At 37.9% G+C, this 14,286-nt stretch overlaps 1 protein-coding gene and 1 pseudogene across 4 annotated transcripts in view; one reads left to right on the top strand and one right to left on the bottom strand.

The window, feature by feature from the left end:
* TBC1D8B (TBC1 domain family member 8B) overlaps window positions 1-14,286 on the bottom strand; it is a 164,178-nt gene that overhangs the window by 67,296 nt on the left and 82,596 nt on the right. For all 4 annotated transcript variants that reach the window (XR_005214605.1, XM_037822003.1, XM_037822004.1 and 1 more), the window contains exons 8-10: window positions 3,277-3,426; window positions 1,789-1,939; window positions 957-1,171 (exon numbers count right to left, since the gene is read on the bottom strand). Coding sequence is in view for 3 of the 4 variants with exons in the window: in XM_037822003.1 (XP_037677931.1) it covers window positions 957-1,171; window positions 1,789-1,939; window positions 3,277-3,426 (516 nt within the window). In the remaining variant the exon portion in view is untranslated. The remainder of the gene's footprint in view (window positions 1-956; window positions 1,172-1,788; window positions 1,940-3,276; window positions 3,427-14,286) is intronic.
* Window positions 8,059-9,804, top strand: LOC119523256 (annotated as a pseudogene).

Here is a 14,286-nt window from a genome sequence, read left to right as displayed (position 1 = left end):
TTCCCCACCTCCTCAGCCCCCGATAACCTTGAATATACTTTCTGTCTCTATGAATTCCACGTATTTCTACGTGGAATCATATAATGGTTGTCTTTTTGTGTCTCACTTGTTTCACTCAGCATGTTTTCAAGGTTCTTCCATATTGTAGCAGGTATCAAAACTGCATTCCTTTTTATGGGTGAATAATATCCCATTATTAGGTATATACCACGTTTTGTCTTTCCATTCACCTATTGATAGACATTTGGGTTGCTTCTAACTTTTGGCTATTGTGAGTAGTGCTGCTATGAATATCAGTATAGAAGTAGCTGTTTTAGATCCTACTTTCAGTTCTTTGGGGTATATATCTAGGAGTGGGATTGCTGGGTCATATGGTAACTCTATATTTAAAATTTATTGAGGAACTGCCAAAAGTGTTTTCCACACCATCTACACCATTTTGCATTTCCACCACCAATTTCTCCAATCCTCACCAATACTTGTTATTTTCTGATTTTCTTAAAAAATAATATCCATCCTAGTGGGTGTGAAGTGGTATCTCATTATGGTTTTGATTTGTATTTTCCTAATGACTAATGGTGTTGAGCATCTTTTCATGTACTTATTTGGTGTTTGTGTATCTTTCCAATGATTAGGTTTTTTAACACCTATTAGTCTGTATACTTTTAAGGGCAGGATGCTTATCTGATTCATCTTTATGTAGTCTTAAGCACCTAGAATAGTACCTTTTACAGAGCAGGAATTCAATTTGTATTTATTAAATGAAAAAGAAAAACAAAGTAATGATATATCAAATCTCCTAAGTATTCATACTGCCATACTACTAATAACATTCATTATCAATCTCAGCCCAACTTCTGTCCTTATTATCACAATTTCCATATTAGTCGAGTTGGATTTGATGTGATTTTATCATTTGGAATAGTCACACAATTGAGCTCATAATGAAGTCATACCTGGCAGTATCCAATTTTGGGATTCCTGAATGCATATGCAGTGAGTACTCGCCTCAGTGCAGATATGCCAGTGTCACTCTGAAAGGCTGGGTGTTCAGGAAGAGAGCGACGCAAATCACGTTCAATTTCTTCAGTAGCCAAGTTGCAAGTCCCTAAGGACTGCTCAACCACTTCTGCATAATAGCCAGGATTAGTAGCCATGTCATTAACAGCACCTGTGAAGATAATTACATTAACATACAAAAGAAAAGAAACATAGTAAAGCTACTATTTGTATATATACATAAAGAATTGGACTTTATTACCTTGAGATTTAGCTTTATGCTGAAGTAATATCTGAGCACAAAAAAAAAAAAAGAAAAAAAACTTCATGCTAGAGTCTCTAAGGTCAGGACACTAATCTTTTTTATGCAATTTTATTAAGATATATTCACACACCATGTAATCCATCCAAAGTATACAATCAATGGCTCACCATTTCATCACATAATTGTACATTTAGGACACTAAGCTTATCAAACAGAATAACATTTTCATAAGCTTTTTTTTAAATTTACCTTTCCTTTGACACTAGAGATAGAGAATTCTACTCCTCCTTGCCCCCCGCGCAAAGGACACATATCATACCTAATAAACTAATCTGCCCAGACACTAAAATTGTGAATATTTAGCTAACTACACATAAATATTTACTTTTCTATATTTGAATAGTCTGAACTCATGATGGGCAAGACTTTGTCCTGGTCATCTTTGTAATTCTTCGAATGCAGCTTAGAGCACAGCTCCTAGATAATAATGTCTGTCAAATAAATAAGGTGAATAAATATAATACCTGAAAAAAGCATCCAAAGCTCTCCTCTTAAGGTCTCTGGAATCCCTCTTACAACCAGGTCTTGAGTCCTTTTGGTTCGAAACATGCTAACACCACGTCCACATTCTGCAAACAGTATGTTCCATGACTGTTCCTTCATCTTTTCTTTCAACTATAACAGAAAAGTGAAAGCAAATAGCATGGTAAGAAACTAACTTCTTTAAAGTAACTTGGCCACCTTCTTAAATATGAAACAATAATATATCTATGGAGATCAAGAGCATAGAAAGTCAAGATCAGTATTCACCTATGGGCCAAACACTGGACCCTTGTCATAACAAAAATCTTTTAATGTGACCATCACAACTTTAACTTATTATTTTAATTCCTAGCTAAATTCATATACAAATGGGAAAAATATTATACTTAGGAGGTAAAGCACTGAACCATCATTCTCTCCAAATAACCTCAATTTGAGAATAGATTATTATGAATCTATGCAAATAAAACCCAACATTCAATTTTCATGTTTCATCTTCATTCCTTAATAATGGTCCTTGTCGGTTGCTGCAAAGGAGAGGCTAGGCCTCCCTGTATTTGTGCCTAAGAGTCTCCTCCTGAATGCCTCTTTGTTGCTCAGATGTGGCCCTCTCTCTCTGGCTAAGCCAACTTGAAAGGTGAAATCACTGCCCTCCCCCCTACGTGGGATCAGACACCCAGGGAAGTGAATCTCCCTGGCAACGTGGAATATGACTCCCGGGGAGGAATGTAGACCCGGCATCGTGGGATGGAGAACATCTTCTTGACCAAAAGGGGGATGTGAAAGGAAATGAAATAAGCTTCAGTGGCAGAGAGATTCCAAAACGAGCCGAGAGATCACTCTGGTGGGCACTCTTACGCACACTCTAGACAACCTTTTTTAGGTTCTAAAGAATTGGGGTAGCTGGTGGTGGATACCTGAAACTATTAAACTACAACCCAGAACCCATGAATCTCGAAGACAGTTGTATAAAAATGTAGCTTATGAGGGGTGACAGGGGGATTGGGAATGCCATAAGGACCAAACTCCACTTTGTCTAGTTTATGGATGGATGTGTAGAAAAGTAGGGGAAGGAAACAAACAGACAAAGGTACCCAGTGTTCTTTTTTACTTCAATTGTTCTTTTTCACTCTAATTATTATTCTTGTTATTTTTGTGTGTGTGCTAATGAAGGTGTCAGGGATTGATTTAGGTGATGAATGTACAACTATGTAATGGTACTGTAAACAATCGAAAGTACAATTTGTTTTGTATGACTGCGTGGTATGTGAATATATCTCAATAAAATGATTAAAAAAAAAAAATAATGGTCCTTGTGTGTAGTGAACCAAACAAATCACAAAGTAGTAGCTGCTGGAATTCCTTTTCAAAAAAAGAGGTTTTGTTTGTTAAGTCCTCTTGTCTGCTCTAAGATTTTTATTTTTAATCAGCTATTTCAGTTCATAGATTCAAATATTTTGTTTTCCTACCATTTTAGAATTAAGAGTCTCCAAATTCTGAGGGTGAAATACCCTCATTAAGGCTTCAGTGTTCACAGTTTTACTGCATTCTTTCTGACATGTCACAGATCGTGCCTCCAAATTATCTGATGGGCCTGTAGAATCAAAACCAATAGCAACCTGAAAAGAGAGTTAGAATGTAATTGTCCCAAATGCATGCTTAAAAATTTCTGAAAGAAAAAAAAAATACTAATTTTTTTGTCAATTATAATCCACAATCTAGATATACTTAATACAAATTGCTCAGAGATATACTGTTTTGCGATCAAAATTAGATTTGTCAACAATCTGACTTCTGGAATAGTAAAATCAGGACCTTGGTAAACCCACTAAAAGCAACAAAATACTGGGAAAACATTAAAAATAAACCATTTCAGAACCATGGAAATTAACACAAGCACAAAGTGAAGTGAAAAGTATCTATTCAAGAAAAACTAGTGAATCTCAGTAAGAACAGCACAGAGGCTGTTCTCTCTCACTCACAAGCCCACAGTTATTGTAGTTGTGAATGACAGTAGTATTATACACAGTTGAGCAGACTAACCTCTTTTGGAGCTCTGTTAAAAGTACATACCCAGAGAACCTAAGATGGTGGGTAGGAGAGACAGCAAAAAAACACCTCCATGAAAAATACTAGACAGAGGCCAGAAAGTGACCCAGAACACCAGTTCCAGCGATACACCAGCTGGAAAAGGTCTGCTGAATCCACAGGGACTGTGCACTTGGTGAAACCTGGAGTCTGCGTTCTGAAACGAGTGAGTGAGCCTGCTGATTATCCAGCAGCCATGCTGCGGTGTGAGGAAACTATGGGTTGACGTTTGGAGGCGGACTAGTTCTTTTCAAAAAAAACCCAAAAGCAGCTGCAGATATGGCAGCAAGAACCACACAGTGAAGCGCGGCAGGAAAGGGCTGTGTGAACGCCTCAATATCAGGCGTGGAAGACAGCCTTTCGCACACTGGCTGCTAATTGTCTTGGAGCGAGGAAGGCAGAGGTGAGTCAAAAGGGGGAAATAACCATGCCCCTTGCAGCCACCTTCCCGGCGGGCTGGGAACGCTCCTGCCCGGTGCAAGAGCCACAGCCCAGAGACGCACCAAGGGACCCAGTGTGATGGGAAGTGTTACTGGCAACATCGCGCACACGCCACAGTATCAGGCGTGGACAATAGCCTTTCGCATACCCACAGCTAATTGTCCTGGAGCTGGGAAGGCGGAGCTGTGCGAAAAGGGGGAAATTAACATGCCCCATTCAGCCATCTTTACGGCAGGCTGGGAACACCCCTGCATGGCCCGGTGGCCCAGGGCTTCCCTTGAGGGACGGCGCACACTTGTGACGTAGCACAGCCTTCCCTCAGCAAAGGCCCTAGAAGGGCATGGCTGGGAAGAGGAACCCACCCAGAAATCCCAGGGACCCTATGCCAATACCAAGGACTTGTGGGTCAGTGGCAGAGACAATCTGTGGTGAGACTGAAATGAAGGTTTAGACTCTTGCAACAGCCTTAAATCTCCAGGAACACCTAGGAGGTTTGATTATTAAAGCTGCCCTCCCTCCCTAACTGCTCAGACACATGCCCCACATTCAGGGCAGACAGCACCAACAACATACCCAAACTTGGTGGACCAATTGGACCCCACAAGAACCAGACCCCCACACACCACAAAGACAAAGTTGGGGAGAACTGACTTGAGGGGAATAGGTGACTCGCGGACTCCATCTGCTGGTTAGTTAGAAAAGGTGTACGCCACCAAGCTGTAGATCTGACAAATTAGAGATTGGTGTCTGAATAATCCTTCATTTCCTAAAAGAACCCTATCAAGTAAAGCAAATGCCAAGAGGCCAAAAACAACAGAAAATTTTAAAGCATATGAAAAAACCAGATGATATGGATAACCCAAACCCAAACACCCAAATCAAAAGATCAGAGGAGACACAGCACTTGGAGGAATTAATCAAAGAACTAAAGACAAACAATGAGACCATGGCACAGGATATAAAAGACATGAAGAAGAGCATGGCACAGGATATAAAGGACATGAAGAAGACCCTAGAAGAGCATAAAGAAGAAATTGCAAGAGTAAATAAAAAAATAGATGATCTTATGGAAATAAAAGAAACTGTTGACCAAATTAAAAAGATTCTGGATACTCATAGTACAAGACTAGAGGAAGCTGAACAAATTGCATATTCAAGAAGTGCAGCAAACCCGAAACAGAACAGATCTGAATAAACCTATGCCAAGACACTTAATAATCAGATTATCAAATGTCAAAGGCAAAGAGAGAATCCTGAAAGCAGCAAGAGAAAAATGATCCATCACACACAAAGGAAGCTTGATAAGACTATGTGAGGATTTCTCAGCAGAAACCATGGAGGCAAAAAGGAAGTGGTGTGATATATTTAAGATACTGAAAGAGAAAAACCAACAACAAAGAATCCTTTATCTGGCAAAACTGTCCTTCAAATATGAGGGAGAGTTTAATACTCTCTGACAAACAGATAATGAGAGAGATTGTGAACAAGATACCTGCTCTACAGGAAATACTAAAGGGAGCACTACAACACATAGGAAAAGACAGGAGTGAGAGATTTGGAACACAATTTTGGGTGATGGTAGCACAACAATGGAAGTACACTGAACAAAGATGACTGTGAGTATGGTTGAAAGAGGAAGGTTAGGAGCATGTGGGACACTAGAAAGAAATAGGAAAGATAAAGACTGGGACTGTATAACTCAGTAAAACCTAGGGTGCTCAACAGTTGTGATAAAATGTACAAACATGTTTTTACATGAGGGAGAACAAATGAATGTCCACCTTGCAAGGTGTTAAAAATGGGGTGGTATTGGGGAAAAAATACAGTCAATGCAAACTAGAGACTACAGTTAACAGAAACATTGTACTATGCTTCCTTTGATGCAACAAAGGTAATAAACCAAAGCTAAATGCCTATAATGGGAAGGGTATGGGACTCTTGGCATTGTATGGGACTCTTGGCATTGGTGATGTTGTCTGACTCTTTTATTCTACTTTAGTTTAATTCTATTTGTCCTTTTGTTGCTTTTTAGCTGTCATTTTTTTCTTTCTTTTCTTTTTCTTTTGTCTCTCTAACTTTTTGACTCTTCCTCCTTCTTTGTAGAAGACATGGAGATGTCCTTATATAGATAATGGTGATGGTGGTGAATGCATAAATACGTGATTATACACAGAACCATTGTTTACTTAGGACAGAATGTATGGTGGGTGAACAAAAGCGTCTTAAAAAAAACAGGTTGATGAAGAAACCTTGAGGGTACTATATTGAGTGAAATAAGTCAGACACATAAGGACAATATTGTATGGTCTCACTGATATGAACTAATTGAATATGTAAACTCATAGACATGAAATATAAGTTACCAGGATATAGAATGAGGCTAAAGAATGGGGAGCAGTTGCTTATTATGAGCAGACTGTTTAACTAGTATTTGGAAATAGACAGAGGCGATGGTAGCATGTTATTGTGAGAATAACTAACAGTACTGAATGGTATGTGAATGTGGTGGAAAGGGGAAGCTTAGAGTTACGCATGTCACCAGAAGGAAAGGTGGAGGTTAAAATATGGGAATGTATAAAACAGTGAATCTTGGGGTAGACAATGTCCATGATTAATTGTACAAATATTAGAAATCTCTTTCATGAACTAGAACAAATGACACTATAACTAGAAGTTAATAACAGAGGGGTATATAGGGAAAAATATACCTACTGCAAACTATGTACTACAGTTAGTAGTATTTTAACATTCTTTCATCAACAGTAACAAATATACTGTACCAATACTATGAGCCAACAATGGAGGGGGAATGGTTAGGGGTATAGGAGGATTTGAGTTTTCTTTTTTTGTCTTCTTTTCTGGAGCAATGAAAATGTTCTAAAAATTGAAAAGAAATTAATTGTGGTGATGGATGCACAGCTGTATGATGGTACCATGGGCAACTGATTGTGCACTTTGCATCTCTGGATGATTGTATGGTATGTGAACAATCTCAATAAAATTAAATTTTAAAAAAAGTACGTACCCAGAGCATATTCAATATTTTGACGAAACTAGCAGCTCCCTGAAAAACCTCCATTCCCAGAATTTTGCAATCATTTGATTTCATTCATAGCTCAGCTATATGAAAAAAGCCCTATCCCCAGTACATCATAGAAAACAACAGCAATCTGCTGGTAACATCACAACTACTTAAGATTGTGATTTCAGTTGGGGTACACAGAAGTCTGGCTAAAAATCTAAAAGAGAAGCCTAGAGAACCAGATGACCATAGGAATATTTGAAAAGTGTCAACATATTCTTGGGGATCAAGAAGTATGCACACATGTGCAAGGCTCCGTGCATGCCCAACAAAGAAAAAAGCCCCGGTCACTCAACTCTGAATGACTCTGAAAGCAGGAAGTGAAAGCTAAGGCTGATTTGTAAACTGCCTGATGGCTGAAGGTGTGCCTTCACACAGAGATTCTTTAGGCCAAAGGTGAAAGATTTATGGCTCAAGGCATTTAGGGAAATCTCCTAGGAGCTAGGCTTAAAAGTAAAAACAAGAGCTTTAAAAAAAGCAAGAAAGAACTTAGTGGATGTACACTGCAGAGATGCCAAATCTACATAATTAGTCCGGGAAAGTTATGAAGCAAATAAGAAGAAACAAAGAAAAAACAACATCATCGACAAACCCTTGGAAAGAGATCTGATTCAAGAAATTGTTACAATATATTTCTATAATGTCCAGTTTTCAACAAAAATTAAACATACAAAATGAAGAAGAACATATGGCCTATACACAGGGAAAAAAAGGTAAAAAAACAGAAAATGTCCCTGAGGGGTCCTAGTTTTTGGACTTTGTAGACAAAGACTATAAAGCAGCTATTATAAATATATTCAAGGAACTAAAGGAAACTATGTCTAAAAAAACAAAGTATAACAATTATGTCCCACAAAATAGAGAATATCTATAAAGAGACAGAAATAATAATTTAAAAAGAACATTTAGAAGTCATTTAGAAATTTTCAACTCCAGTTGAAAAATATAATAATTGAAATGAAAAATTCACTGGAGGGGGTCACTGGCATATTTGATCTGGAAAAAGAAAGAATCAGAAATTTTGAAGATAGGTCTGAGGAAAGAAAAATGAACAGCACCTCAGAGACTTGTGGGAGACCATCAAGCATACCAATATATGAATAATAGGAGTCCCAGAAGGAAAGAAGAGAAAGGGGCAGAAAGAATATTTTTAAAAATAACAGCTGAGAACTTTCCAAATTTTATGAAAAATATTAATCTATTTGACTAAGAAGCTCTACAAACTCCAAATAGACTAGTATCAAACATCTACACCTAGATACATAACAATGAAGTTAACAAAAGTCAAAGAGAATCATGAAAGCAGCAAGTGAAAAACAACTTTTTGCATACAAGGGAGCCTCACTAAGAGCTACAACTGACTTCTCACCAAAAAACATAGAGTCCAGGGCACAATGGGTTGACACATTCAAAATTTTCAAAGAGAAAGGCAGTCACCCAATAATTCTAAATCCAGCAAAATTACCCTTCAAAAATGAAGGAGAAAGCTCTGAGGCAGGGTCTGGAGGGCTGGGAAAAGACGGCCGAAAAGCTGGCACTGGAATTAGAACTGGAAGAGCTGCCCCAGGCGCCGGCTGCCGGAGCGGTCCCTCTCTGATTCCAATCAAAACCGGCTCCAGAGATATGCTGGTGGTTGTGATGTACATTGTTTTTTCTTAAAGGAATTGATCATGTCAGAAAGAAAGGAAGCTATCTGTGTAGACTGCTGTGTGTGGACTTGAGAAGACAATAAAACGGCATTCAGTTCTATAGGGAGTTTCTTTGGATCAAGCTATGGTGAAAAAATGTTTTGGAAAGGGAAAAATGACACAGTAGTAGTAGTTTTCAAAGTAATGAAGTAGGTAGTAAGAGCAAGTCTGTAGATTCCAGCCTTGGGCGACTCTCCTGATCCAGTACTGTAGCCAGCCTCGATACAGATTCCACCAAAAGTTCAGGACAAAGCAACAAAAATTCAGATACCTGTGCAGAATTTTGAATAAAGTATATTGGTACCATTGAGAAACTGAAAGTTTCTGAGGGAGGAAGTCTTGAAGGGCCACTAGACCTGACAAATTATATCGATGTTGCCCAGCTAGATGGAAAATTGCCTTTTGTTCCTCTGGAGGAAGAATTTAATATGGGAGCTTCCAAATATGGTATAAAAGTATCAATATCAGGTAAGTGTGATGTTCTTCATAGGCATGCTCTATATTTAATCATCCAGATGGTGTGCTATGATGATGGTCTAGAAGCAGGAAAAAGCTCACCAGCTCTGAAAACCACAGACTCAAGCAATGAAGAATACAGCCTGTGGGTTTATCAGTGCAACAGCCTGGAACAAGCAGAAGCAATTTATAAAGTTTTATCCACTGCTTTTGACTCTGTATTATAATCCCAGAAATCTTGAATTCTGAAAACAAGTAGAAGTCAACTTCATTTGGAAGAAAGTTTAGATGTTTTCTAAATAGCTCTTTTCCAATCTGCAGTGCTGAACTCTTACGGAAATTTGAAGTTATCCCTTGTGCTAGATTTTTTGAGGAAAAGGAAATGTGTAAAATATTAATCATTTTTTACATTAACATGTGATTGTATTAACTCAAAAAAAAATGAAAGAGAATTGAAGACATTTGCATATAAACAAAGACTAAGAGGATTCGTTTCCAGCAGAATCTGATCTACCATAAATACTAAAGGAAATACTTCAGGCTGAAAAGAAAGGAACACCAATGGCAACACAGATCCACATAAAGAAATAAAGAGTGCCAGCAAAGGTAATTACACAGGTATAAATATAAAAAAAATGTTATGAACATATACTTGTAAAACTATTTTTTTCTTCCAAATGATTTGAAAGATAAAATATGGCATAATTACAAAATTGTTTTAATGGGCCTATAATATATAAAGATGGGGTTTGTATGACAATAATAGCACAAAGCAGGGGAATAGAAGGGAGCTAAATTGGAAAAAAAGTTACAATATACTACTGGAATTAAATTAGTATTAATCTATACCAAATTAAGTTAAGATGCATATTGTAATCCCTAGAGCAACCAATAAGAAAGTAATTATAAAAAACATAGTAAAAAACAACAGAAGAACTTAAATGGTACACTAGAAAATATATATTTAACAAAAAAGAAGGCAGTAATGGAGGAACAGAACAACAGAAAGGACATAACACATACCAAAGTGGCAAGCATAAATCCTACCTTATCAGTAATTATATCAAATGGGTTAAAAGCTCAAATCAAAAACCAAAAGTTGTCAGACTGGATAAAAAAAAAAAGTGTGCTGTCTACAAGAGCATGTCTACATGCTCTACATTTTAGATTGATGGACACAGATAGGTTGAAAGTAAAGATGGGAAAAGATATACCACGCAAACAACCATAAGAAAGTTGCAGTGGCTATACTAATATCACACAAAATAGATACACTTTAAGACAAAAAGTATTCTAGAGACAAGAGGGACATGTAATGATAAAAGGCTCAATTCAGCTGGAAGATATAACAATTATAAACATATGTATACCTAACAACAGAGTCTCAAAATACATGAAACAAAAACCAAGGGAACTGAAGGGAAAACTTGACAAATCAGCAATAATAGCTAAATACTTGAATACTCCATTCTTAATATTTGACAAAACAACCAGACAGAAAATCAGCAAGGATAGATAAGACATGTGCAACATCATGAATCAACCAGATCTTACAGACATCTGTAGAATACTGTGTTAGTTTGAAGCTGTTATGTACCCCAGAAAAGTCCCTGTTTTTTAAATCCATTCCTGTGAGTGCAGACCTATTGTGAATGGGACCTTCTGATTAGATTATTTCAATTGAGATGTGACCCACCCCATTCAAGGTGGGTCTTAATCTCCTTATCGGAGACCATTATAGAAGAGATAAAGCCCAGACAGCTTAGAGAAGCCCCAGAGAAGCTGAGAGACAAGGACACACCCACAGAAGCTGAGAGGAAGCCACTGAAGCCAGAATCTGAAAGCAATGAAATCCAGGAGAGAAGGACCAGCAGATGCTGGCCATGTGCCTTCACGTGTGACAGAGGTGTCCTGGATATTGGTAGTCATTCTTCAGAGAGGGTATCATCCTGTTGATGCCTTAATTTGGACATTTTGGACATTTTCACGGCCTTAGAACTGTAAATTTGTAAGCTAATAAATCCTTATTGTAAAAGCCAACCCATTTCTGGTATATTGCGTTCCGGCAGCTTTAGCAAACTGAAACACTCTACCCAAAAAGAGCAAAATACATATTCTCGTCGACACATATGGACCTTTCTCCAGGATAAACTACATACTAGGCCATGAAACAACTCTTATTAAATTTAAAATAATTGAAATCATACAAAGTATATTCTCCAAGCACGATGGCACTAAATTAGAAATCAACAACAGAAGGGGAATTTTGGAATCTCACAAATATTTGCAAATTAAGCAATATATTTCTAAATAACTCATCAAAGAAGAAATTACAAGGGAAATCAGAACATATTTTGAACTGAATGAAAACTAAAACAGAATATATAAAACTTCATGGGATACAGCTAAATGAGTCCTTACAGGGAAATTTATATCTTTAAATGTCTATATTAGAAATAAGAAAGATCTAAATTTAATAATACCAGCTTTAAACTTAACACTCTTGGAAAAGAAGAGCAAACTAAATTGAAGACAAGCAGAAGGAAGGAAACAATAAACATTAGAGCAAAGAATATGAAATAGAAAACACAAAAACAACAATCAATGAAACCAAATGTTGATTCTTTGAAAAGATCAACAAAATTGACAAAGCTTTAATTAGATTAACTAATAAAGAAACAGAAAAGACACAGATAACCAAAATTAAGAATAAAAGAAGGGACATTACCATTGTCACTTCAGAAATGAAAAATATTATAAGACAAGTGAATACTATGAAGAATTTTATGCCAACAAATTTGACAACTTAGAAGAAATGGACAAATTCCCAGAAAAAACACAAATCATCAAAACTGGCTCCAAAAAAAAAAAAAACAATAAAAATCTGAATAGACCTATAACAAGAAAAGAAATTGAATTCATAATTAAAATGTCCCATAAAAAAAGACCTGATCCAGATTACTTTATTGGTGAATTTTATCAAAGAACTGAAGAAGAAATACCAATACTGTACAAACTCTTCTAGAAAACAGAGGAAGAAGGACCACTTCCCATCTAACTTCATGAAGCCATTATCACCCTGATACCAAAACCAGAAAAAGGTAAAAACTACAAACCAATATCTCTCATAAACATGCAAAAATCCTCAACAATTACCAAACCAAAATATTAGCAAATTTAGCAATATATAAAAAGGATCATACATTACTAAGTGGGATTTATACCAGGAATGTAGCGCTGCTTTAATATCTAACATCAATTGATGTAATACACCATATTAAACAGAATAAAGGTCAGAAACTGTATGATCATCTCAATAGAGGCAGAAAAGCATTTGACAATATCCAAAACTCATTCCTGATAAAACACTCAACAAATTTGGAATAGAAGGGAAATTCTTCAACATGATAAAGGGCATCTATGAAAATGAACAACATACGTAATAGTCAAAGGCTGAAGGCCTTCCAACCAAGACGAGGAACAAGGCAAGGATGTCCTCTCTCAGCTCTTTTTCAACATTGTACTGGGGAGAGAGAGAGAAAGAGAGAGAGAGAGAGACAAGAGATGAGAAACAACAGAAAGAGAGACAAGAGAGACGACAGACTGGAAAGGAAGATATAAAAATAACTTTTGCAGATGACATGATCCTGTATGTAAAAAATCATAAGGGGAGAGGCGGGGCAAGATGGCAGACTGGTGAGCTGTATGTTTTAGTTACTCCTCCAGGAAAGTAGGTAAAAAGCCAGGAACTGCGTGGACTGGACACCACAGAGCAATCTGTCTTTGGGCATACTTCATACAACACTCATGAAAACGTGGAACTGCTGAGATCAGCGAAATCTGTAAGTTTTTGCGGCCAGGGGACCCGCGCCCCTCCCTGCCAGGCTCAGTCCCGGGGGAGGAGGGGCTGTCAGCTCCAGGAAGGAGAAGGGAGAATTGCAGTGGCTGCTTTCATCGGAAACTCATTCTACTGATTCAAACTCCAACCATAGATAGACTGAGGCCAGACACCAGAGACTCTGAGAGCAGCCAGCCCAGCAGAGAGGAGACGGGCATAGAAGGAAAACAACACGAGAAGCTCCAAAGTAAAAGCAGAGGATTTTTGGAGTTCTGGTGAACACAGAAAGGGGAAGGGCGGAGCTCAGGCCTTGAGGCGCATATGCAAATCCCGAAGCAAGGCTGATCTCTCTGCCCAGGGCACCTTTCCTTAATGGCCCTGGTTGCTTTGTCTATTAGCATTTCAATAACCCATTAGATCTCTGAGGAGGGCCGTTTTTTTTTTTTTTTTTTTTTTTTTTTAAATCCTTTTTGCTTTTTCTAAAACAATTACTCTAAGAAGCTCAATACAGAAAGCTTCAAAGAATTGAAATTTGGGCACGTCAAGTCAAGAGCAGAAATAAGAGAGCTCTGAGACAAAAGGCAATAATCCAGTGGCTGAGAAAATTCACTAAACAACACAACTTCCCAAGAAAAGGGGGGTGTCCGCTCACAGCCACCATCCTGGTGGACAGGAAACACTCCTGCCCATCGCCAGCCCCATAGCCCAGAGCTGCCCCAGACAACCCAGTGTGACGGAAGTGCTTCAAATAACAGGCACACACCACAAAACTGGGCGTGGACATTAGCCTTCCCTGCAACCTCAGCTGAATGTCCCAGAGCTGGGAAGGGGGAGCAGTGTGAATTAACAGAGCCCCATTCAGCCATCATTTGAGCAGACTGGGAGC

Source organism: Choloepus didactylus, chromosome X (assembly GCF_015220235.1).
Source record: "Choloepus didactylus isolate mChoDid1 chromosome X, mChoDid1.pri, whole genome shotgun sequence".
NCBI classification, from domain to species: Eukaryota; Metazoa; Chordata; class Mammalia; order Pilosa; family Megalonychidae; genus Choloepus; species Choloepus didactylus.
The sequence above is the reverse complement of the archived record's forward strand: the minus strand, read 5'-3'. Positions and strand labels throughout refer to the sequence as shown.